General features: G+C 39.7%; 1 protein-coding gene across 1 annotated transcript in view; it reads left to right on the top strand.

Moving 5' to 3' along the window:
• LOC149160252 (uncharacterized) overlaps positions 1 to 26,274 on the top strand; it is a 112,988-nt gene that overhangs the window by 59,052 nt on the left and 27,662 nt on the right. Inside the window, exons 2-5 of the mRNA XM_089436680.1 lie at positions 22,300 to 22,500; positions 22,667 to 23,161; positions 23,759 to 23,869; positions 24,158 to 24,346. Coding sequence (XP_089292806.1) covers positions 22,300 to 22,500; positions 22,667 to 23,161; positions 23,759 to 23,869; positions 24,158 to 24,346 — 996 coding nt within the window. The remainder of the gene's footprint in view (positions 1 to 22,299; positions 22,501 to 22,666; positions 23,162 to 23,758; positions 23,870 to 24,157; positions 24,347 to 26,274) is intronic.

Below are 26,274 nucleotides of genomic sequence, written 5' to 3'. Positions count from 1 at the left end.
TCAAGGACTGAATCAAAGGGCACTACTACTACTACTACTACTCAGGGTCAGAAGGAGCCTATCATCATTAATTTGGATGATTCACAGGTTTCCATAGGGACAGAAGAACCTGTAATTACTACTCCTTCTTCTTCTTCTACTTCACAGAATTTGCTAGAAATTACTCAATCTGTAGGAGCAAGTGAAACAGAGGAGTCAAATGTCTTCACTAACTTCCTTGAAATCAAGAAGAAGAATGAAGCTTTAAAAGCTAATGTTTATGCACAGTTTTGGAGGCAGACTTCCACTTCACAGCATAGGGTGTTGACAACATTTGATAGCGAGAAGGGAAGAATGCAAATGGCTTTTCTGCAGGCTCAAGTACCCTTTCCCAAAGGTTCTTCTGATTACAAGAAAATTGTATTTACTTTTGATGCTAATCAAATACATCCAATTGATCAAATGGACATGCATAGGCAGTATGGTGAGATGCTTTTCTCAACCATGACTAATACTACTATGGCATTGTCAAAACTTAAAACTGCTCTATCAAATGTGCAGTCACAATTGAAGATTGAGAAAATATCATCTTTAGCTAAAGATAATAGGGTTAAGTCATTGGAGGACTTAGTAATTAAAATTGGATATGACCCTACTGATGTCAAAGCTGCTGAAGATATTATCAGGAGGAAGAACACAAATATTGCAGCATTGAGAAAACAGTTGAAACTGCCTTCTACAGAGGACCCCTAGACCAAGGAGATAGCAAAAAGTGAACAACACAAGGAAGAAATGCTCAAACTGATAATTGAGCAAAATGTACAGATAAAAACTATGGAGGAGAAGATTGAGAAATTGCTTAAGGAAAAAGAGCAATTTACTCAATTAGCTATATCTCCCATCACAACTATTCCTATTATAGTTTCCAGAACAACAGGGGAATCTACATTAGCCACAGGGGAATCTACATCGACAACAGAGGATTTGAACAAACTCTCACAGGAGCTCACTCACCAGAAGCAAGAGAATGAAAGGCTTCATAAGAAATTCCAGAATCTGGAAGCTCAGAAAATAAAGAATGATAGTTTGTATGTTGAGGAAATGTAGAAAACACACAGGTTGAACAGAATAATTGAAGAGTTGCAGAGTCAGTCATTGATGGCTCAGACCTTGGCCCAAGCTAAGGAAAGCATATGGGCAGATATTAGTCAGGCCATAACTGAAGTATGGCCCTCCATTCAGATCATTTTCGAGCAGGAGGAACTCATAAATAGATGTCAGGTAGCCATTGATGAAGTGAAGTAGCTTCTTAAAGATAAACCAAGTGAAGCTACAAACATGATCAGAGTTCTTAACTCAAAAACCAGGGCTTAGTTGGAATAGATTATAAAGGGGCATATTACAGGGAAACAAGCATTAGAAGCTTTAGATTTTGATTTGACCATTAAGCATGAAATTAAACATGTTTTGTAAATAAGCCCACTTTTGAGAAATACACCAAGGTTGATGAAGTTTACAGAAAATTGGTAAATCTTACCATACCAAGTGAAGATTGATGGGATCACTTGTGTGAAGTTATTGAGTAACTTTCATCAACAACTGAAGGAAAACTGGGCAACACTTTTTGGGGACCACATCATCAACAAATTCCTAAAGGATAGTGCCAACACTTAGCAGTTTTGAAATTCCTACAATTTTGTACTATTTTTGTAATTTTGTTTTGAAAATATCTAGTAGAACTTTTTGTATAAATAACTCCTCCTTCGAGTTATTAAGGGTTGAACCCTTGGATGAGCTTTGAGAACAGAATTGTAACTGACCTAGAGATTTGCCAAGTTAATGAAAGAAATCTGAATTTGCCTTCTATAGTTCTATCTTCTTGTAAGTTTTCATATGTGCTTATTTCATTATGTATTGCTTCATATATTTAAGTCTTTATGCAGAGATTTGGGTAAGATCATACTGAGTATCAGTCAGTCTTAAATCCCCTATGGAGTTATCGACAATAACTAGGGACTAGCTTATAACTTATAAGACTATTTGTTATTATAAACTCCCCTATATCAATTAATTGTCACATAAATCTGCATTCGTTTAAATATATTTTGTTCTACAGGAAACGTTGTTTGCCTGTATTCTTTGCTTATAACCAATCAAATATTTTGTCTGAATATTTAGCAAGTTATACTTCATCAATATTTTGCTATTCATTCACTTTAAATCAATTTAAATATAGCTAGACAAATAATAACCCTTTCATCTAGCCTAGTAACTATTAAGGCTTAAGCACCTGTTTTCAATAATTCATATCATTGGTCATCCATAAAATTAAAAACCAACAAAACATTTTAGATGCTCTGGCATGACTAACTGACCTAGAGTCATCCTAGAGGACAACAGAGTCAACCCTCCTTGAACGTAGAAGATGTACCTCAAAAATATACGTCCCTCTATCACATATGTCAACCATAGGTTTAGATCTCTGTCACAGGTGTCATCACAGGTTCAGATCTTTGTCACAAGCGCTATCCATAGGTTTGACCTTCTTGTAGGTTCGGATCTCTTATAGGATTGCACCATAGAATTATGTGCCACAGAGTTTGGCTCATGCATAGGAAAGAAGACACTAACTTCGTCCTTCTAGAATAAATATAAACCACAAAGACTCTTTGCTACTCCAAGAGACTTCTTCGATCTGTTCCAGAAATATCTTATATATGCTCAGATATGACAATTCAAGCTGCTCATAAGTTAGCATCAGAAACTTCTCAGTACTGTCTCAGGAATCCTGTTTTTCTACCCCAGATCAGATCATCGAAGTGTGTAATTGTTGGAGACGAATTGGCCCTATTTATAGTTGTTTGTTCATGTGAAGGGGCATGTCCCTTGGGCAAGTCGACTTGTCTTTTGGAGGGCCAACGTGGTCTACTTGGACACAAAAAATATACTTATAAAATTCAATTTTCTTTTCTTTTAAATGTCCAAACGAGACATGATAAAATAATTTTTCTTTTGACTCAAATATATTCTTTTTGAGTTTTTACAAAATCATAATTACGAAGACCGAACCTAGTTACACTTTCAACACTTCGGACATTTATTTAAAAAATCCATTCCTTGGTTTGCCAATTGCTCCCTCCTGTAACTATCTTGCTCATAGAGTTTGGTCCTGGGATATTCACAATCATGAGTCTTTTCCACTGAATCACAACTTGTGTAGTGAAATTGATTCACACCTTCACTCTCACCTTGGCTATTCTACTCTTGTTGCTCTGTATCTTCTGCATATTCAAGGTTTATAAATGCTAATTGATCCGAAGCAGATATTTCAACATTATCATCATGCTTCTTCTCCACTAAGTCACAACTTATGTGGTGAGATTGACCAGTCCACACTTGTTGTCCTGTATCTTCTCCATATTCAACGTTTGTAACTATTAAATGATTTGAAGCAAATGTTTGAATATCATCATCATGCTTCTTCTCCTCTTCTACCAGATTTTCGTGGGCACTTGTTTGCTTCTTGTATAGCCATGACCAACCATTTGGGTGTGCCTTTATCCATGCTTCAATTTGTTTTCCCCTTTCAATACTTTCCTTGACACGATCTTCGAATTTTTGTGAAAACTTGGCATTCTCCTTCCCCAAGGGGGAAATTAATGCTCGTTGCCACATTTTCTCATAACCCTACGGGCTGGCAGGAGATCCAACTTTGATACTGTTACACACCATTTTGTGGGTGATATCCCTAGGAGAATTATTTTCTCGTAGGTGGTCCTCAACCGACAGCCAACAACCCCTTGCAACCACCATCTAGCTCATTGTGCCATATCTTCGACACCTGAGCCAACCATGTGGTCCCTCACAGCTCTGTCATGATCGTATGTTTGAAGGCGGGCCTCCCAAACCTGAAGTTATGCCTTGTCATTTGGTGATTGAGTATTTTAGTTTACTTATCATGGAAACTCTTGGGCATGGATTAATGGGGGGATTTGGTGGAAAGAGTGGACTAGGTCTGTGCTCTTGTCCCCTAGGTCTCTTTTGGATGTTAACCTTGGACCCTAGTCCCGTGGGATCTCTTTTACTAACCTTTGGGCTTTAGGGATAGTACTACATGGGAAACCTTGATTTTGGTTGTGTGGTCCCACTCCTCGATCCACATATATCACTCCCCTTCCGCTCATTATAATCCCATTCATCACTCCTCCCACCTGGGTCCACATTCCTCCACTGGGTCCACAAAGGGTGAGCCATCCGCTCCCCTTTGCCCACACCTTGGGTCGGGCTTGGAACAATGCCTAGAGGGTGATGCAAAAGAAAAGAAAAGAAAAAGCATAATTGGCCACATTCAACAGGAAATTGTACCACAAAATGCAAAAGATGGTCGGGACAAACACATTTAGCACGTGGGCAAAAGCCAATACTTGAACTCTACCCCTTCCATGGGCATCACCGTGGTTCCTATAGGCCCTGGATGAGCCTCCTCTATCATTCATAAACTTATGATTGTCCCAACCCCTGGTGGGCGATGAAATGCCCCACCTTAAAGGGGGTATCCACTGCTATACTTTACACATCATGTTCTCATTCCTGTGAGCCTCGAGCAGTTAACCACAGAAAAATCATAAAAGGAAAAAGGCATATGAAGAAGGTTAGAAAAATCAAGGTCGGGGTAACTCATGTACCACGATTGCTCCCTCCTACACATCATTTACCCAAGTATGGGCTTCCCTTTCATTAGCTATGCTTGCACCATGGCATGTAACCTAGGTTTTGTGAAAATTCCTAAACAGGAATCCCTACTGCAACAACTGATGATATTTCTCCTACTTGTTAGATTTATATGAACAAGTTATTTGCAGTTTCCTACGACAAATATTGAAATACATACTCCATAGCCTTCACTTAATTAATTTATATGCGAAAACAAGAGGTTGAGCAAGAAAGAAAATACAACACAATAACATCGTTATTTTTGGACAAATGTCCTTGGAAAAACCCAATGCGAGAAAACTTGTGCAACAGATTTGAAGGTTTATTATTATTAAGTAGTTGCAAATTTTGAATACATCTCTGAATACCTCAAGGGTTATTCAGTTACAAAGAGAGAAATACTGGCAGAAAGATTTGTGAGATTAACTCACACAATCACTGAGAAAAATTCCGGTTGATCTGGTCACTGGATGAGGTGCCTCTGGTAGGCCCTGCGCTGCCTCTGTGCAATCCTCACACAGTCCTTGTGTCAACCCCTCTAGATACTGTGTCACCCAGCCAGCTGATCGATTTGCTGCTCGGAGTCACTGCTCTCAACCTCCTGGTCTCACACCCCGGCTCCTGGCTTCTGAGACCGACTTTCTCTCACCCTTTGCGCTACCTCTATGTGGCCCTACGTGGCCCTGCGTCAGCCTCTGCGTGAGAGCTGTTGGATCACGCTTTGCCTCTCTCTGTTGATGACTCTCCAGCTAAGAAAATCTCTCTCTCCGGATGCTATCTCTGCCCCTCAACTGCACGAAATCTACTCGATCAGAATTTCCTCCTGAGAACTTCTCACTTTAGAAATTCGATCTCTTGATCTCTCGGTGTGTTTTCCAAATGACCCTCAAGCCTCCTTAAATAATCTTCTCGTTGATATTCAACGACCCAGATTAAAAGCTAATCAATGGCTAAGATCATTTTAGCTTGATCCTTGTCTTCTTCCAGAAGTTACGCCCACAATTAGATTAATACCCATTAATATTTTTAATTTCCTAAGTTTGGACTTAGGGGCCCATTAAAAAATATTAATTATTTTAATAAAATTGTTTCTGGGTGGAATTTCCCAAAACGCTTTCTGGGTTCTCTGGAATACATGTGCCCAAACTTTCTTGCAAAATTTGAGGCCTAAAGCACATCCGATGCTACCCCAAATCAACAGGTTTTCCCCTTCATCCCCTACTTTGTTCCATCACTTTATCACATGCAACCACCATTTGAAGGATGTACCATGTACATACCACCCCTTTTAGAAGCAAAAACCACCTAATAGGGTGCTTGGTTAACCCCCCTTTGAGCTTGGAGACATTTACACATGCCAAAACCCACTATGGAAGGGCATGCCATTATGAAGTGCCCACTTGTTTAAAGCTCTTTTACTTGATTTCTTTAATGACTTGGTGTACTAGAGGGCAAGGGGATGCATTGGATTTTATGTAGGATTATAGATGGTCTCCTTTTTGGGTTTGGTCTCCCTGTATGGGGTCCTAATCCACCAAAGGGCTACATTGGCACATGTAGGGTGTGTGTAGAGAGCCATGGGCCTCCACAACAACATATAGCATTCCATGGATCCCAGAGTCATTCATAGATTGCTTGTGGTTCACCTGTTGGACAAGGTAGATGCGCTTGGTTCACCATGCCTAGTCGACTCCACAGGTACATCATATTCGCAGATGATCCAGGATCTATATGATGATGTGGCATCACCTATACCATCATCCTAGCCCTTGCAAATGGTTTGCAAGCATCTTCGATTTGTTTGGAGACCCATGAGAACACTTGTGTGCCCCCACATCCATTTGGAAGCACCACAGGTTTATTACTTGGAGAACAAGGGGCCAACCCCTTGTCCACTACTTTTGGGAGTCCTATTTCACATTATGGCACCTATGGACTTCATTAGGCCTCCTCTAAGGCCCAACAACACATGTTATTGATCATTCGACCCTCTTGAGAGGCTTACTCCTTTGTTATTGAGCTAGTTTGGTGGGCTTGTCACCAAAAGTACTTGTTATTTTGCACATTATTTTATTCTAGGGGCTAAATTAGGCCAAAATAAGCTAAATCGAATTCATTAGACATTGTATAAATAGATGATGAGTTGATTCATTCTCTCATCATCACTTGGATTGATCATATTCTCTTGTGAGATTTTCGCTATTCTCTTTGGAGGACGAAATTGGATGGATGGATGAATTTTGATGTTTGGATATCTTCATTTTTGTCTTGGAGCTTCTATATTGGCATATGATGATGATTGGATATACTTGTTCTCACATGTAAGTGCTCTTTTAATGCTATTTTGTCATTCTTTTCTATGTCACATAAATGATGTTGGGATTTTCGCTATACTAGGTTGAAATTTTGCTGCTTTTCTTAAAGGGTATAAATTTGTCTTTTATTAGTGTTGCATCATGTTATGGGCCATGTTTGAATAAGTTAATGTTCCTAGAGATATTTCATTGAAATTTATCTTGACAAGTCATCACATATTGCACATTGAAGTGTAAAGACCTTGGAGCAATTTTTCTCATGCCCTAATTGCATTGCAAAATTTTTCCGAAGGCCTCTTTGACTGAATGAAACCATCCTAATCATTGGAATCTTCTTGACTCCATTTCTCCCAAAGGAATAGGCACTGGTCTTCCATAGGTGATCACTTTAAAACATATTTTTCTCACCTTTTCTTTATTTCTAGGCCTAGCCTACATAGGTCACCTAGGGCATCAATTATCTCACAATCTAGCCATCCAAACACTTCGATTTTTGGTCCACATCTACACCAAAGTTTTCTCTAGAGGCTCTTCAAATTTGAAGCAAATCCGATGGTGGGATCTCAAGATATTGTAAGCCCTAGCTTGAGGACCGTTTCTTGCCCTAGGTTTCCCTTGGCTAGTGTCCTTATTGAGATCATTATGTTAAAGATTGTTGAAAATTCCTCCTTTGATTTCCTTCTCCTCCTAGTCAAGCATACCCTTGATTGATCAATTCCACCCCCTTGACCTACTTGTGGGTCCACTTGGTCCCATGTGGTCTTGTAACCTCTTAAAGACAACTTCACAAAGACCACTTGGAATCCAAGTTTCCACAAAGATTTCTTGGACTAGGCCCCTCCATTACAAGTTTCATTTGCAAAACTCTCATTTGCAAAACTCTAGCCCTTGAAATCCCCTTGGCCCTTCTTAGAGAGCCTTACACCTTGCTTTTCAAGCAAGCAAACCACAATTTGAGTCTCTTTTGTGAATAAGACTTTAGGAATCACACCTTTCCCTTTATTGACCTAGTTTATCTAGGTGATTCTCTTCATACCGGGTCTCCTCCTATTGGTGAAAGTCTGTAAATAGTAGGGAGCTTTAGCCGAGGTGACAATGAGCTATTGCTCCATTGTTGCCCTTGACGTAGTAGTTGCCCCTCTATGATCCCCTTCTAGGACCCCTACTAGTTTGCGCAGTAACAGATACCATTGTAATATCCTAAGGTAATTTTTCCCTTACGGTTTCAGAACTGGCTAGGGTTACTGCCCTTTCAATGCAATAGAAGTAAAACATATATTCATACAACAAACATTTATTCCACAACAAATATTCTCTTTACATGCCTTAAACAAGATTTTCATAGTAAGCTAATACTCCAATCAGATCACCTTACGCTAGGGCTATTTGCCCAACAACCATTGAGTATATCCAATCCTCAATATAGTGTTGACTCAAGGTCAACAAAACCATAACTAGTATAATTTATAATGATGCTATGATTTGCTCAAGGGTTTGCCACAACTATCTACTATTATTATGCTATTACAAACTTATTATATAGGGACCCAACGGTTTTGATATTATGAAAAGTAAGAAAACTTTCGGTAAAAATCACATCATCTGATATTATGAAAAGTAAGAAAACTTTCGGTTCATCTCTGATATTATCTGTTGATTTGGTTCTGAGATGGATGATCCCTTGTACCTCCTTGCGTGCTGATGGGGAAACCGATTAGGGTTCGGTCTCTTTGGCTTCAAAGGTTGCTGCAGTAGTGGATGGACCAAACGTAGTTCAAATTGTGGTATGTCTAAGTTACCTTAAGCCACCCGTAGGGGTTTCCACTGTAATCACCCGCAACCTAAGTCACTTGACACAGGGATTTGGGATTCGACAGATATGGGGATTCGAGTGTCAGACACAGACATGTTGACCCCTCGGAATAGGACACATTCGGATACGTTATATATTAATTTATTCATATATATATATATAATTATATATTTCTTACACAAATTCTCATTCATAATACAAATTCATTGATTCAAACATAGATCTTCACCTAGATGTAAGTTTTACAAAGTAACATTATGCATACAAAATTACAAATACAATTGTGACATAAATGATAAATTATAAATTTATAATACATATTCAATTCATCAATGATCCAAGCGGAGAAAGACACGATAGTAAGATAAAGATAAAGATATTCTAGTTTTCTCATTAAGTCATCAAAATCAAAATGTGTTCTGTTTGCATAGGTAGTGCAATGCCAATGGCAAATAGAAATAGCGAATACAAAACAACTACACGTATACAAGTATATAAGCCTCAAGGTAGTAGGTAGCTCATGACTCATGAGTCATCAATCCTCATAGTCATCATCAAAATCAACATCATTGTCCTCATCATCATGGTCACCACTTCTCTCCTTTGCTGCATCCTCCTCCTCTGTATCCAAAGTCATCTCTGCATCTGTTGGTGTGGAGGAGGACCCCTCTATAGTATCATCATCATCAAATCTGACAAGCTCTAGCTATTACCCGTTGCTTGAATCTCCTTGAAAATGCTCCCACACCCTTTGCTCCTTGCTCCTACATACCCACAACAAACTAAACAAGTGAATGTGCAAATAGAATGGGTAAATATGCCTTTATAACGCCGCGTGGGTTCTTGATTTCGGGATTCGTGCCCAAAAATCGGGACACGTTTCGGATTCGAAGTGTCCTAATCGAGACACATCCTGGATTCGAAGTGTCCTGTTCGGGACACATTCCGGATTCGAAGTGTCCTGATCAGCCACGAATCCGCCTGAATCGTGTTCGATTCGCCGGATTTGGGACACGTAGGGCTCGGGGGACAAATCCGGTTTCATAGCCCGCAACCCTTAGACAGTCGAATGTAGACTAGGATGACTTAGGGGTGACCTTGCTGCTGGGATGGAAACAAACGTAATCCCTCGCAAATTAAATTCCCGTCCCAGGCAATTCTGTATGTTGTCTCAGGATAGATCTTGGTATCACTAGATGGACCTCCACATGGTGACTGGTTCACCAAAAAAACACGGAGATGTGTCTTACTGTCTCAGAATGGGTCATGATACCCTAGGATTGCTTAGTGAATAGTCCACTGATAACACAAAGATGTATCTTTTCGTCCACAGGATGGGTCTCAGAACCCTGGGCTTGACCTTCACTTGGTTACAAGTCCACCGAATACTTAGATGTGCCTTGCTGTTCCCATAATGGGTCTCGGTACCTTGAGATTGACCTCCATTGAGTGTCCAAACCACAAAGGACTTTGTTGTTTGCGGATTCCCCTTAGCTAGACTTGCTAATTCAAATACTCCACCGATTTAGACCAAAATTGATTCCCTTGTTATGTTGTGCCAAAACAGAGAGAGAGGTGACTAGGTAGGGTGGGATCACCTCAACCAAATAGTTAAGGAGGAGAAAAAGGGTCTTAAAACCCTCAGAGCCTCATGCTCAAAGAAAAACAAAGACAGATCAATCCAACTTTCTCCTCCTTAATTCACAAAGAGGGGTTCATGGCAACCCTCAACTTTGGGCTTTTTGCCCCAGCTGCCCCAAAACTCACCCCATGTTGCCCAAACATTGGGTAATTGGGGTTTTCCCCTTTATCAAAGACCATAGCCTACAGGATTGATAGGTTACTTCGTTCCCTTGAGGCAATTAATCTATTGGGGACTTTACATCATCAGTTTCTGCCTGCCTGTTGCACACACTCCACTTCTGTGTCCTCCTTTGTATACATTAGCACATTTAAAAAAGAAAAAGAAAAAGAAAAGAAAGCAAGCAAGGACATTAAACATGTCTCATACAAGCTTTTACCATAGTGCATAATGGACCATGCTGTTGAGAAATCCATTAGGGTAGCATGCTAGGGTTTCTTATTAATTTGATTTCTCTTTTACTTGACAATTTCTTGTGATTTGTTATTATTCCTTCTTCTTATTACATATTCATCATCAAGACAATTGCCAAAACTATGAAGATCATCAAGAGAACACAAGATGTAGGCACTTAGCTAGGGCAAAACCCCTCTTATAGGGGAAAACCAAGAAATTCTTCTTTTCTTCTATAGAATCAAATCGAATGAAACAACGTTGACCTTTTGACCAAAACCATAGAATCCCTCCATCCATCAAGTCAACCTTCCCAAGCAATCTTCTTCTAACAAGATTTGATCCTCGAAAATTATCTCAAACACGGTGAATCTTCTCAAAATAGTATATCAACCTTTTTCTCTTTTGCAACTACTGCGGTTGTGCAATATCATAGTCTCACTTGCACGTGTGAACAAAAACACAAAATTTCAACTTATTTGGCGTTATAAAAATCCTCCTTTTCGCCGCTTATGTTTTCCTCCTCTTCTAGACTTCGCATCACTTTCTTTGACTTACTAGCAGTAGACCGAATCTTTCTTATCTCTTCTCCAAAACAGGTCGAACGCTAGGGTATATATAGTGGTTTGACGCTGCTCTTTGGGGCCGACATGAAGAGTGGGCAGGCCGACTTGATGGTGGAGGAAATTAAGACTTAATTACAACAAAATAATTTCATTTCTTAACGTGCAAAGCTCAAGAAGGGTCTATGAATTTGACTTTTGACACAAACCTAGAAGGCTACAATGGAGGCTTGACCTAGAAGCATGAAACCCATGCTCATAAAATGATTTTTTCTTTTCATAATCAAATTTCTTTTCTCTTTTTGACAATTACATTACATCATGCCTCAAGTACAATTATGAAGATCGATACTAGTTATATTTCTCAACACTCCCTCTTAACTAGGGAGGTATTCATAATTATTCAACCGGTACAAGGTTGACCTCAATTTGGAATGTTCCAAGAAGAATACAACAACATACGCAATGCTTGGGATACCCTTACTGCCAAGGTATCCTCACATCAAAGATCCAAGTGTCATGATTGGAATCCAACATAGGGATTCCAATGTCACACACTCATCCAAGGACCTAAGACACTAATGGGACTAAGGTGTTATCCAGGCATTTGCCACTATAAGTACCATTAGGGTTCAACCCTGACACCAACCCACAGGGATCTAGGTATCATATCCAAGGTTGGAGCTCCACAAGACCACTGATACCCTCCCTCATTGGGATCCAGACATCATCAATGCGCTGACCAAGATGTCCTCCCAAGTACCATCACTGGCAGTTCATGGTACTTCATCTCTCCTCAAATCATCAAGTATGCTCATCAAATATTCAAAAACTTCTTATGGAGAGATCCTGCACAATCGCAACCCCAATTAATATCAAACTTTTAATATATGTATGTTAGCACAAACCTTCGGGGTCTTCAATCATTCTGATGCTACTTAGGTAATCACAGTATCCAAACTTATCTCCATGAAAGCTTCCCTTTTCAACTTCGCTAGCAGCGCCAAACTCAACTTCAACACTTCTTCAAAATATCTAAGTCTTGCTCACAACTTTATCAATCATGAAAAATCATTTGTAGTGCTTTAGCTTGATCTCAAACATCCCCATGGTCTTTACATCAAGTTATCTATTGGAGGAGATTTATTTTTCACCCAAGCTCCCTCTCCACTTGGGAGTTATACACTTTCCTTTAACCATGTTTTTTTTATCAACTAGGGGACAATTCCATCAATAATTTTTTTCTTTCAGTCACATCGGCTTTTTCTTTCGCATTATCATTTCATCGGAAAACTTTGACGTTTCATAGCTTCATTTCTTCAGGGACATCATTCCTTCTAACTTCACACGAGAACAAGGTCATCTATCAATCGTTAATGCCATCAAGATTCTTACAACTCCCTCTTTCCATCATGCTCAACATTATCATCAAGTCATTATTAGGTAAGCACATCTTCAACATCTTGAAGACTATGTACTTGCAAATCTTCAACAACCAAGTACAATCAGGTACAAATATATATGTACAGGAGTATGAAATCAATTTTATCAATGTTAGCGTATCATCATAATGGGATCAATTAGGGTTATCAAACTTTGAACAAGAAATTAAAATTTAGACATCCAAAACCTAAACTTGGTTATGTTTACAATCAACAAGGGTTACATCTTTCATACCCTAGATTTTTACATCCATCTATGCTAGGGTTTTTGTCACAAACCCTAGATTCCATTTTTATGATTAAAGCCTTAGATGTCAACAACTTTTTTAGCATTTCGATCATAATGAAAGCATTTCTATATCTAGAGTATCATTATCAAACTCTACTAGGGTTTTTGTCAAAAACCCTAGATACAAACATAAAAACTTCAAAGTTAGATATTCAACAATTTTAACCAGGTTAAGGTTTCAATCTTGTGGAAGCTCATATACCTAGGGTTCCATTCCTAAGACCCTAATCCATCAAATCCTAAAGATTTGGGGATTCAGATCAAACCCTAAAAGGATAGGGTTTCATACCAACAACCTTAAACATCAAGAAATTTGGATTTCATTACATATTATAAACTTTATCAACAAGCCGTAAGGCTAGGGTTTCATCAAAACATAACCAAACCCTAAATAACAAGGGTAGGGTTTTCATAGTGAACCCGATTTTACCAAAGTAAACAAATGAGGGTATGACAAGGGTTGATTTAATCTAAAGATTAATCACCCTAAACAAGAATCTTGATGATTCGAAGACTTAGACATGAGAGAGTCATCGTATTGTAAAGGGAATTAGCTACACATCAAGTGATTTTAGACATACCTTGAGTTGCTCTTTTTACAAACCTTATAGTGTTTCTTCATTGAAGGGTTCTTTCTGCAACAAAGCTTCTTTCTCCTTTTTGCCATAATCCTTGTTGCAAGCTCCCTTTGAATTATGACAACCTTTTTCATGGTTCATTTTCATAAGAGTCATCTTTTGTTCAAGGATCCAATTTGATTTACCAAGTCATTGTTGAATTTTCTAATTTTCCTTAGTTAGAAACCCTTCATGCACTTTATTTGATTTATTCCTACCTACTTGCTATTTTTCCTTAACAAGTTATTTACAAAGTAAATACTGAAAATAAAAACCAGTGCATGCTCAACATATTACAGATCAGCAACGAAAAGAAACAAGAACAAACACACCACATGACACCATTATTTTTGGACCAATGTCCCCAGAAAAACCCAATGTGGGAAAACCGGTGCAACTATCTGAGGGTTTTCTTATTAAGCAATATTAGAGTACAATCTGGGTGCCGAAACTGGCCTACCCAACAGAGAATTTCCTTAGCAGCTATACCTCATAGTTTGAGAGAAATCTCCTGGATGAAACCCCGGAAAATCCTTCCAGCAGCTCCTCAGCACAAAACTGCTCTGCAACCCTAGTGTCTGCCCAATTTGGACTGCGTCAGCCCCTCTTTGTCTCACTCTGGCCTTGCGTCAGCCTTTCTTGGCCTGCGTCAGCCCTAGGAGGCCCTCCGTCAACTTTCAGGGCCTTTGCGTCAGACACGCTGGCCTCTTTGGTGCTCTGCGCAACACTTGGCTGCCCCTGCGTGAGCCCTTGCTGGTTCTGCGTCAGTCTCCTTCACTGCTGCGCTGCTCTCCCGACACAATCTCTACCTTCTTTGTTTTTTTGTACTCAATGCTCCTCAGCTGCTCTCCCGATCACTGATTCTATCTCTCTTAGCAAACCCCGCTCTAGAGAATAGAATGACTGATCATCTGGTGTTTTCCTCCAAGTGACCCTCAAGCCTCCTCTTATACTTTTCCTGTTGACATCTCAACGGCCGAGATTAAGTCCTTAACCAACGGCTAAGAGTAGATCTGGCTTGATTCATGTCTTTTGGACCATTCTAACACATATTCATATTAATACACATTAATATTTTATTTTCCCTAAGTTTAGACTTAGGGACTCCATTAAAAATATTAATTATTTTAATATCTCTTGATCTGTTTAGAATCTGCCCAAACCCTTTTTAGGTATTGGAGATCTCATGTGCCCCAACCTCTCCACCAAATTTCGTGTCTAGAGAACATCCGATGCTACCCCAAATCAACACTCCCTCTTAGCGAGCATTGTGCTCTAGCAATACTCTCACTGAGTATTACTCTGATCACCCGACATTAGTACCTGTGCTGATGCTAGGCCTTCCTGCACTGTTGCCCATGGTCCTGCCACTGCCACTGTTGCATCTGTACGACCACTCCCTTTGCATCCGTCCCGCATCGTGTTGCGCACTGCTGCACTCCGACTCAGTTACTGAGAAGTAAGTAACTGATCTCCCAACTGACCTCCCTATTGGGCTAAAAACACCCACTGATGCTGAAGCTCCCTCTGCCACTGACAAGTGCTCCCTCTCTCTGACCTCTGTGCTGCTGCAACAACTCCCTGCATCTCGCACCGTTGCAGACGTCTCTGTGCCTTCTTGCACTGGTGCAACACTCCTGTGCCTCTCGCATTGCTACAACCTGTTAGCTCTACGCTCTCTTGGGACTCCTGCACTGTAGCTCTCTCTGCCGCTCCATCCGCATTTGTCTCTACCCACTCAGCCAGTCCTGCTACTCCTCGTCGGGGCTCCCGTAGCAAGGTCTAATCCAAGAGGCTAGGTACCTCAAGGATCCTACCCCTCATTGCCTGTAGTCCGCCTGACTAAAGCTCGATGTCTCCCCACTTTCGCTCAAGTGGCGTGTGTGCACTCATGGCATAATCATCGTTTGTCAAAACTTCCTTCTCTACCCGTGCTGGTGCTGCCTTAGTCTTGGAAGACTCTCCCTTACTCTTCTTCGAAGGGCACTGGGTCGCAAATTGACCCATCTCCCCACAATGGAAGAACTTGATCTTAGAGAGATCTTTCTTCTTCCGCTTCTCCTGCTTTCCCTCAAATGTTAGGGCCACATCCTCCTCCTCCTGTTGAACTTTGATCCCTTTGCTGCTACTACCTGTCTTCGACTGCCGTCTGATCTCTTCCTGGCGAAGAGCTGCCCACATCTCGTCCCAAGGTAGCAGAGTCCCTCTGCCTTGGATACTCTGGACAAACACTTCCCAATCTTTTGAAACAAAATTCAAGGTTGTCCTCACCATAAGCTCCTGATCCAGGGTCGCTCCTATAGCAGTCAACTGGTCTCGGATCTCATTCAGTCCTCTGAGGAAGGTGTCAATCGATTCACCCTTCTTCATCTAATATGACTTCATCTGGTTCTCGAGCAACATTCTTCTTTGCATAGAAGTATGCTGGTACAGATTCTTGAGAGCCTCCCACATCTCAACTGTCGTTTCCTTCTCGGCTATATGTGGTACCACATGATCCTTGACCCTTTCAAGGATAATGCACTTGGCCCTCGCCATCACCTCTTCGTACTTGTCGTTATCATTGGGGCCGACTGGGATAGCTATAACCTTCAAGGCGAAGTTCTTGACACGATTCTTGTCAAGCACTGATAAGATTATGGCCTTCCAGACTGCGAAGTTCGATGCTCTGTCCAGTCTATCCTAGTCTCTTACCTCGTGTAGTGCCATGACACTCCTCTACTTCCCTCCTGGAAGTTTTCTGTTCAACTCCTTTGAGTCTCTACTTCCTGTCTGGAAGTTCTCTTCTGGACTCCCTCTGAGTCCTGATTTCCCTCCTGGAAATCCTTCTGCCGCTTGTCGAGATGCCCCCTACTCTGATCGTCTTGTGTAATTGTACTGCTGATCTAGGTTCCTCGGCTAGAAACCCTCGGTAGCAACTCCTCTGGCCCTGTGCTGTCAGGCACTATTCTGACTACAGTACCTCACCAACTCCACTCTGCAATATTCCTGCAACCTTCTAGACTCCAACAACTGCCTCACTGTGAACTGCGTCAGCCCCTCTCTGCCCCTCTGCGTCACCCCAGATGGGTTTGCGTCAGCCCTCCAGCCCTTTGCGTCAGCAACGCTGGCCTCTCTGAGGCTTTGCGCAATTCCCGGTTTCTTCTGCATGGCTCTGGCTGGCTCTGCGTCACACTTCACTGGCTTCTGTGTTGCTAGAAACAACTTCTGTCACCTCGGGACAACTGTTTTTTGCTGCTATTGCTCTGCTCGGCTGATGTCTTTTAGTCCTCCTGTGATCTGCAATCATGCTCCGATACCACGTTGAAGTTTCTAATTTTCCTTAGTTAGAAACCCTTCATACACTTTATCTGATTTATTCCTACCTACTTGTTATTTTTCCTTAACAAGTTATTTACAAAGTAAATACTGAAAATAAACACCAGTGCATGCTCAACATATTACAATTTACAGATCAACAACTAAAAGAAACAAGAGCAAACACACCACATGACACCATTATTTTTGGACCAATGTCCCCCGAAAAACCCAATGCGGGAAAATCGGTGCAACTATCTGAGGGTTTTCTTATTAAGCAATATCAGAGTAGAATCTGGGTGCCGAAACTGGCCTACCCAATAGAGAATTTCCTTAGCAGCTATACCTCACAGTTTGAGAGAATTCTCCTGGCTAAAACCACGGAAAATCCTTCCGGCAGCTCCTCAGCAAAAAACTGCTCTGCAACCCTAGCGTCTGCCCAATCTGGACTGCGTCAGCCCCTCTCTATCTCATGCTGGCCCTGCGTCAGCTTTCTGGGCCTCTGCGTCAGACACACTGGCCTCTCTAGTGCTCTGCGCAGTAACTGGCTGCCTCTGCGTGGCCCTGTGTGAGCGCTTGTTGGCTCTGCGTCACTCTCTTTGGCTGTTGTGCTGCTCTCCCGACACAATCTCTGCCTTCTCTGTTTCTCTATATTCATTGCCCCTCAGATGCTCCCCCGATCACTGATTCTATCGCTCTTAGCAAACCCTGCTCTAGAGAATAGAATGACTGATCGTCTGGTGTTTTCCTCCAAGTGACCCTCAAGCCTACTCTTATACTTTTCCTGTTGACATCTCAACGGCCGAGATTAAGTCCCTAATCAACGGCTAAGATTAGATCTGGCTTGATCCATGTCTTTTGGACCATTCTAATACAGATTCATATCAATACACATTAATATTTTATTTTCCCTAAGTTTAGACTTAGGGACTCCATTAAAAATATTAATTATTTTAATATCTCCTGATTTGTTTAGAATCTGCCCAAACCCTTTCTGGGTATTGGAGATCTCATGTGCCCCAGCCTCTCCATCAAATTTCGTGGCTAGAGCACATCCGATGCTACCCCAAATCAACAGTCATCATACCTTCAATATATGTTGACAAGCACAACCAAAATATACAAGTACAATAACGTAATATCTATCTAAGTTTTTCATTACTTCTTAGAGAATGAATTCCTAGGGATTTAGAGTACAAGCCCTAGCTAGTTCTAAAGACATTATTCAATCTCATTCTTGCCAAGGAATTTTATATATCTTATAAGCCCTAGGCATTAGGATTATTGAGAGGAAACAAGCGAATGATGTTATTATATCTTTAACATAGTACAAGCAACAAATGAACATTATACATACCTTCAGATTTCATACCTTGTTTTTCACTAGCGAAAGATTGATAATCCACTTGAGTTTGTGGCTTTTTGTTGCAATCTGAAGACATATTGTTAGATGACAAACGAACAAAAAGAGTGACATTAATACTTACTTGAATCAGATGAGTACTCCATGCTGGTCTCAATATTAGATGCTTTTCTTTTGACTGTAGTAGAGACTTCCAAGAGCTGCTACGGGTCTTCAAATATATTCTTCTTCACATTGATATAGACTGCTTACTTTTACAAAAGGTCTTCTTTTACTTTGCTAGACATCAATTCCTACCTTGATTCCTTTCAACACTCATTCAACATTTCATAGACTGATATTATGTCTTACTTCAAAACAAACACTGAATCCTTCTAGGTCGGCTTTTTCTTTTACTGATGAAGTTTGAACTTTGACTTATCTATATATATGCCCAGGTCTTCTGACTACAGACCACAGAAAAAGAAACAACCTTCTCATCTGGCAAACAAGGCTTGAATATATGTTTTGAGATTTGATATTGGTTCTTTTCCAAGTAGATTCTTCGCAGATTTTAAGGACTGCGATTTGTCCTCAACTTATAATTCGGTTGATCTTACAGGACTTTACAATTCGGATTTGAGGTAAATTTAGACCCTATTTTCATGTACAGACCTTCGCTATATTCTTCAGAGACTTCGGCTAGATTGAGGCTTATGGATGAGCGTTCTGGGATCCTAATAAATGCTTTTACGACTTCCTTTTACTGTTGAAATTTCCAAATTCTGGATTGTGTGCTTAATTTGCAGAGGTTAAACTTTATAATTATGCCCAGAATTATGCTATTTATCTTCTAGATGATTTGACCCTTAAAAGTTTAATTTGAAAGTCCTTTATCCTTAGCACAGAATTGATCTTCTAGCTGCCTTGTTCCATTGACCTTAGCTCTGATACCATGTTGAGAAATCTGGTAGGGCAGCATATTAGTGTTTCTTATTAATTTGATTTCTCTTTTACTTGACAATGTCTGGTGATTTGTTATTATTTCTTCTTCTTATTCTATATTCATCATCAAGACAATTGCCAAAACTATGAAGATCATTAAGAGAACACAAGATGTAGGCACTCAGGCTTCAGCTACGGCAAAACCCCTCTTCAAGGGGAAACCGAGAAATTCTTCTTTTCTTCTATAGAATCAAATCGGATGAGACAGCCTTGACCTTTTGACCAAAACCATAGACTCTCTCCACCCAACAAGTCAGCCTTCCCAAGCAATCTTCTTCTAACAAGCTTTGATCCTCCAAAATTAACTCAAACAAGGTGAATCTTCTTAAAATAGAATCTCGGCCTTTTTCTCTTCTGCAACTACTTCGGTCCTGCAATATCAGTCTCACTTTCACGTGTGAACAGAAACACAAAATTTCGATTTATTTGGCTTGATAAAGATCCCCCTTTTCATCGCTTACGTTTTCCTCCTCTCCTAGAATTTTCATCACTTTTCCTTGACTTATCAGCAGCAGACCGAATCTTTCTTATCTTTTCTCCAAAACAGGTCAAATGCTAGGGTATATATAGTGGTTTGAAGCTGCACTTTGGGTCTGACATGAACAGTGACTTGATGGTGGAGGAAATTAAGACTTAATTACAACAAAATAATTTCATTTTTTAACATGCAAAGACCAAGAAGGTTGTATGACTTTGACTTTTGACACAAACCTAGAAGCCTCCAATGGAGGCTTAACCTAGAAGCATGAAACTCATGCTCATAAAATAATTTCTTCTTTTAATAATAAAATTTCTTTTCTTTCTTTTTGACAATTACATTACATCATGCCTCAAGTACAATTATGAAGACCGATACTAGTTATGTTTCTCAACACATGCAAAGACTGCTTAGAAAAACAGATTAGATGTTTATGGAAAAAACAGTATGTGTTACCACATTTCAACATTATAGGAATGAGAGATATTGATATGAAATATTTTAAAAAAACGCTTCTTTTATACCCCAACCATCCTCCAAGCATTGTGGCCGCCTGTTGCAACACGTTGCAAGCAAAGGAATAAATATTACTGTCATTTTAAAAGGAATAGTGTTCCGTTGAAATTTTGAATGATCATAATTGCACATATTTCTTTATAAACCTACATAAAGACAACATAATATCCCAATGTTCTGCAATCAAATCAGGTTGGAAGAAGGACATCGGAATCCTTTTGTGGTGTGTACAGAATCAAAGAGATAGGGTGTGGGTAAAATCACTGTGCGGGTACTTCAAATTTTGTTGAGTAGGGCAGACTGTCAAAATTGTGTCAAAATCGGTAGGTAGGATTATTTGCAGCAACTGATGTATCAACCTTTTCCTTTTGAATTTTTTCACTGCTGAGATTAACTGTCTGTTACTGAACACTCCAACCCCAGACACTTTTTGACCAAATTATAATCTTCTCTGAAACTCAAAACTATTCGACTAGGGTCATAAGAGAAGATGTTGAAATTGGAAAGAACCCCAGTAACATCAATCATGAGGATGGCTTTAAGCTTAGCCAATCTTGGCATCCTATTATTATAAAGTTTAAATTGCCTTTGCAACTACAAAGACCCTAAACTTTTGCCTCCCATGCATCTTATCTCTTGTCTATTCCTACCTCTCCTCCATTTCCATACATTTCCTGCTTAATTGGTTTATTGTTGCCCTCTTTTGTGTTTCCCGAAGTCTTTGTCTATTTCTCATTCTTTTCTGTTTGTTCCTGTTATATTTGTTGCCTCTCCTTCTTCATCTTCTCCTCCCAATCTTCAATTTTAGAATTCGTTCCCTTGTTCACTCCCTTTCTCTGCCCTCCACAGTGTATAGTCTTGATTTTGCTCCTTTGCCTATTGGTTGTCCTACCTTTATTCTTTCTTTTCTTTCATTTTTTTGTTAATTCTTTCTTTTCCTTCAACTTGCTTATTTTTTTTGATAATTGTTGCTTTTGTATTTTTCACCATTTTATGTTTCAAGTGATTCTTTTTGTTCAATTTTGAAATTAATCTTTGACTTATAATCATTTTAATTTTGAAGATTAAATTTCAGGCTCATCATTTTTAGTAATATCTTTATTAATTTATCTCTTAATTTCTACTTCTTTCCTCTCTCTCCTTTTAGAATAGTTTCTACATCTCTCCTTTAAGGCCTTAAAATCATCTCTCCTCTCATTCCTCTCATTCCTCTCATAGATTTCTCCATTTCATTTTATTTGATTCCTTTCCTTTCATTGTATTTCATGTTTTTCCATGCTTATCGTCTGCAACTCTACTCATTATATTGTCCTTTCTGCCCTGATGAGTGAATGATTCACTGGAAATGCATTGGCTCATAAACTTATAAGCACTGATAACTATGAGGACGGACTATGGAAGGCTTCATTCTAAAATATGTTACAATGTTATTATTTTCTTCCAGGTGATATCCCGGGGAAAACCCCTGGGTGCTTTCCCTCTTTTTGTGGATGGTACCCAGGATAAATCCTAAATTTGTCAGGGCACAAGGCCAGGTCAACAACAGGGCTCAAAGCTGTTACAGCAATATACTCATTATGAGCTCATGGGAATAGAACCTGGGTAGGGGGGGATACTACTCCATCCCACAACCGCTTAGGCTAGACCCAATTGACAATTACAATGTTATTATTGGCAGCAGTCTTTTGTGAGTACTACATGCACATTGGTATTATCTATTTCATGAATTGAATTCCCTATTTTGGTTGAAATTCCAGCTGGTAGTTTATTTAAGCCTCTTTAGCTTTATAGTTTCTCTGTTTCTATTGTGAACAATTTCAAAGGAATATCATTTTTTTTTGGTTCGTACGGTGATTGTTTATTTGTTAGAGGAGTAAACTCTTATTCTATGGCAGCTTGTTCCAGCGAGCAAGGTCTTAGAAAAGGCGAAGGGTTTTTGGCCAAGAGGTTCAGATGCACAGTCAAATAGTTTATCCAAAAATGTACTTGCCATGTCTTTTCGAAAGGTGGTAATGCGGTGCATGTGGAATTTCGAACTTTCCTTCTTCAACCCAGGAACTTGCAGAGACATGGGGGACCTTGCTACTCCAAGAGAGGTTGGGTTTGTGTCCATGATGTACAATTTTAACAGTCTGAAGCTTAACACACACACATATCATTCATGACACATGCAACATATTTACAGAAATTTTGTCTGTATTTTGTTGACTTTGCTGTTTCACTTCCTGTACTTTGTTGACCTTTTCATTTTATTATGAGCAGGTACAAGTATTTGGTTGCTTGACTTCTTCAGATGAAAGAGTTCTTACTGGGCTTGCTGAAGCTGTCTGCTGTTATGCTGCAGCATGCATGAAAGATGATTTCCACCAAAAGATGCTTGGGCGAAGCTCAAATAATCTGTTGCAAAATTTCCAGAATGAAAAATGGATGGTCTCCTCGGATTCTCATGTTCGAATTCGTTCACTTTCTGAAGCTGAAATAGCTGCTCATCTCAAGAGTTTCCTGGAAAGGTCTGGTGTAAATAAAGAAAGAGAAAATTACAAAGGAATGAGAACTAGTCATAACTGGTGGCCACGACCCTCATGTTCATCAAGCATTCTTAACACTTACAGTGTTGAATCAGATTTTTGGATTAGTGAATATGTACCTCTTCATAAGCTACAAGTAGATTTTGGGAGATTTGAGAACATGAAGATTCAGGGTTGGCAGAAATGCTCAAATCATGTGTGCGAGATCCTTTTAAGTCATCGCCAGCTGGTATATCTATTTCCATCCTCTCTCACTTTCAATTACTTCTAGCAAGAAAAGAGAGCAAAAATAGTGAAAAGAAAAATTAGTTTTTGCAGTACTTACCTTTATTAGACACCACATAGGACAACTAATTGGAAAATTAGGAGAAATGATTCCTTTGCTTTTAAACATCAGCTATAGTCTTCAAAAGCAAATTTTAACTTTTTATCAATCATTCATACATAATCCATTTTTAATCAGCTATCTTGATCCAAAAAGTCTTGGTAATACGATTTCTTTGGAATTTATATGCCTGATTGACCTTTATTATAGGGATCAGGTCACTACAAGTAGCTGAGCAGGGGTGACCTTAAATGGAATGGATATGCTAGCTATGATTTAAGTTGAAGCAGCAACAATAAGTCAAAGAACCATTAAAGAAATATTGAAAATGTTTGGATATTGTTTATGTCATTTTTGAGGAACCAATTTATAATCAGCAGGATTTCTTATCTTGTTGTTGAACGTGTTATTAAATTTTCCTTGCCAGATCTTCTGTAAGCAATAATAGATATCACAAATCTTCTTGACATTAAAAATTGCAGTATTATTTGTCATTGTCAGGTAGAATTAGCAGATGTGTTTGATATGTATTATGAAGATCCAAACACTTGTCTAGAAAAGCAGCTCCAGTCTAGAATTACTTTGGAGGCTCCCAAGCTTTTTACGAGTAAGGTGCTTATATCCTATTCTGGTTAACTTATTTGTTCAAGTGTTTTAGACTTAGGTAGCTTCAACAGCAAACAATCGGAAAGTTGTTCAAAAAGACACAAGTGGCAAATAGTATGCTAAGTGTTCAGTGGCACTTATACATGACACTTGTTAATAAACAGTTGAAATTCTTTATGTTATGAGCACACATCTGTGATTCTGTAAAGACATATATCTGTATGTGTGCACATTTAGATACACATATACATATATATTATAAGACTTCTCAAGGATCACTGCTTTGATTTTCAGATTACACTTTCGTTGTGGCGAGCACTGTATGCTTCATTAGCTGGAGGAATTGTGCTGCTTTCTGTAATTATTGTAGCTAGACTTTGGAAACCTAACCTTCTGAAAGTCGGGATTTTTTCTTCAAATTCTGAGACTATGACATCTCCTGTTGAAAAAATTGACAAGCACTATGCACATCAATCAAAAAAGGTACGAATCTTGGTTTCTATCTATTCAATATTCTATAAAGCATAAAAGAGATGAATGGTGATCTGTTTGTAAGCTTTATGGCCATTTTCCTTATCAAGGATGGATTAAAGACTCAATGTTGATTTGAGATGGAAAACCTTTTAAAGTGATAGATTTTTAGTGTTTGTATCCTTTGTTATATAAAATGTTATGAAGTTGTAGATTCATTTCCAAAAGATAAATTCTCTTAGAATCATTAAATCCAAAGGTAGAACTAAGCTTGAATTAAAGCTATTTCGTTGTTGAATATGTATGTCAAACCTGGACCATGGATAACACATAAAATGTCCTCATTAAAGGTAAACTACTCATCATTGACAAGTTTACAAGAGACCGAAGGAATGGCCTTTTAACATAAAGAATGTACCTTATAGGTCCAAAACCCTAACCCTAGAAGATGAAGTGCCAAAAGTTTTGTGGGCTTTGAGGTGGTGTTGATACATCAACTTCCGGGGGGCGCAACTTTGACATACAATATCTATTTGGGGTGCACAATAGGTCGTTGGAAATAACTATTTGAGGACTGCAACTCTCAACAAGGGCGAGCTATGCCATGGCAACCCCTGACCCCTTGAATTGCCAAAAAACATCGATTAGGGCCTCAAAACAACCCCGGAAGTTTGGGACTCAAAGCCCATGGGAAAATTGCCAAGAAGATAGAGTACCGTTGAGCTAGCTGAAGGGGTTGGTAGCCACCAATAGCCACCCAGATTAGTCCTCCCTCGTTAGGAAGAAATGGTCTCTATTCCATCGAGTTCCCTCATCAGATGGTGAAATTTTTGCTGAATTTGGCCCTTGGTGAGCCACTCCCTAACCCTAGAAGATGAAGTGCCAAAAGGTTTGTGGGCTTTGAGGTGGTGTTGGTACATCAACTTCCGGGGGGCGCAACTTTGAGATACAATATCTATTTGGGGTGCACAATAGGTCGTTGGAAATAACTATTTGAGAACTGCAACTTTCAATAAGGGTGAGGATTGCCATGGAAATCCCTTATCCCTTGAATTGCCAAAAAACATTGATTAGGGCCTCAAAACGACCCTGAAAGTTTGGGACCCAAAGCCCATGGGAAAATTGCCAAGAAGATAGAGTACCGTTGAGCTAGCTGTAGGGATTGGTGGCCACCAATAGCCACCCGGATTAGTCCGCCCCCATTAGGAAGAAATGGTCTCTATTGCATCGATTTCCCTCATCAGATGGTGAAATTTTTGCCGAATTTCGCTGTTGGTGAGCCACTCGCCTTGGTGAAGAAGCTACCTTGCTTTGACAACGTAATAGAGTTGTATGTGCTATTGGAGGTCATCCTTTGTCTTGTTATCCATGATCTGATCAACTGTTGCCTATTCAATGCAGTCAGGATTGAGTTTTGTGGGGGCCAATTGCTTGGCTGATTTTAAGGTGGAAAATATGGTCGGAGCAACTTCGCATTAAACACTGGGTGCAAGCTAAGGAAAGGGGGAATAATCAATCCAAAAGCATTTTCACCCACAAATTTTGTGATTAAGGCCCATATTGGAGTGGTTTGAGCTTCCTATGGAGGCTTGTAAGGCGCTCTTTCTGTAAATGCAACCACACCTTATCACCAACCTGAAACTTGTGTGGAACCTTGTGCTGGTCATATCATTTCTTGTACTTGGCATTAGCTTTCTACAAGATATTATGAACCTGTTGTTGGATCCATTCAACAAATTTGGCTACTCTATTTGCCTTGATGACTTGAGCATGGGAGGACTCTGCTATTGGAGATTGCAATGGGCATAACTACATCAATTGGGGCCAATGGTTGGAACCTTAAACACCCCTGAAAAGAACTGAGGCCATAGAGCTATGGAGGGCTATGTTATAACTATGATGAACATATGGAAGACTTTCGTCCCATGTACGTGTGGATG

The sequence above is a fragment of the Pinus tabuliformis genome, chromosome 5_2 (genome assembly GCF_031772625.1).
Source record: "Pinus tabuliformis cultivar Carrire ecotype Pingquan chromosome 5_2, CPIR1, whole genome shotgun sequence".
In the NCBI taxonomy this organism is placed as follows: Eukaryota; Viridiplantae; Streptophyta; class Pinopsida; order Pinales; family Pinaceae; genus Pinus; species Pinus tabuliformis.
The sequence above is the reverse complement of the archived record's forward strand: the minus strand, read 5'-3'. Positions and strand labels throughout refer to the sequence as shown.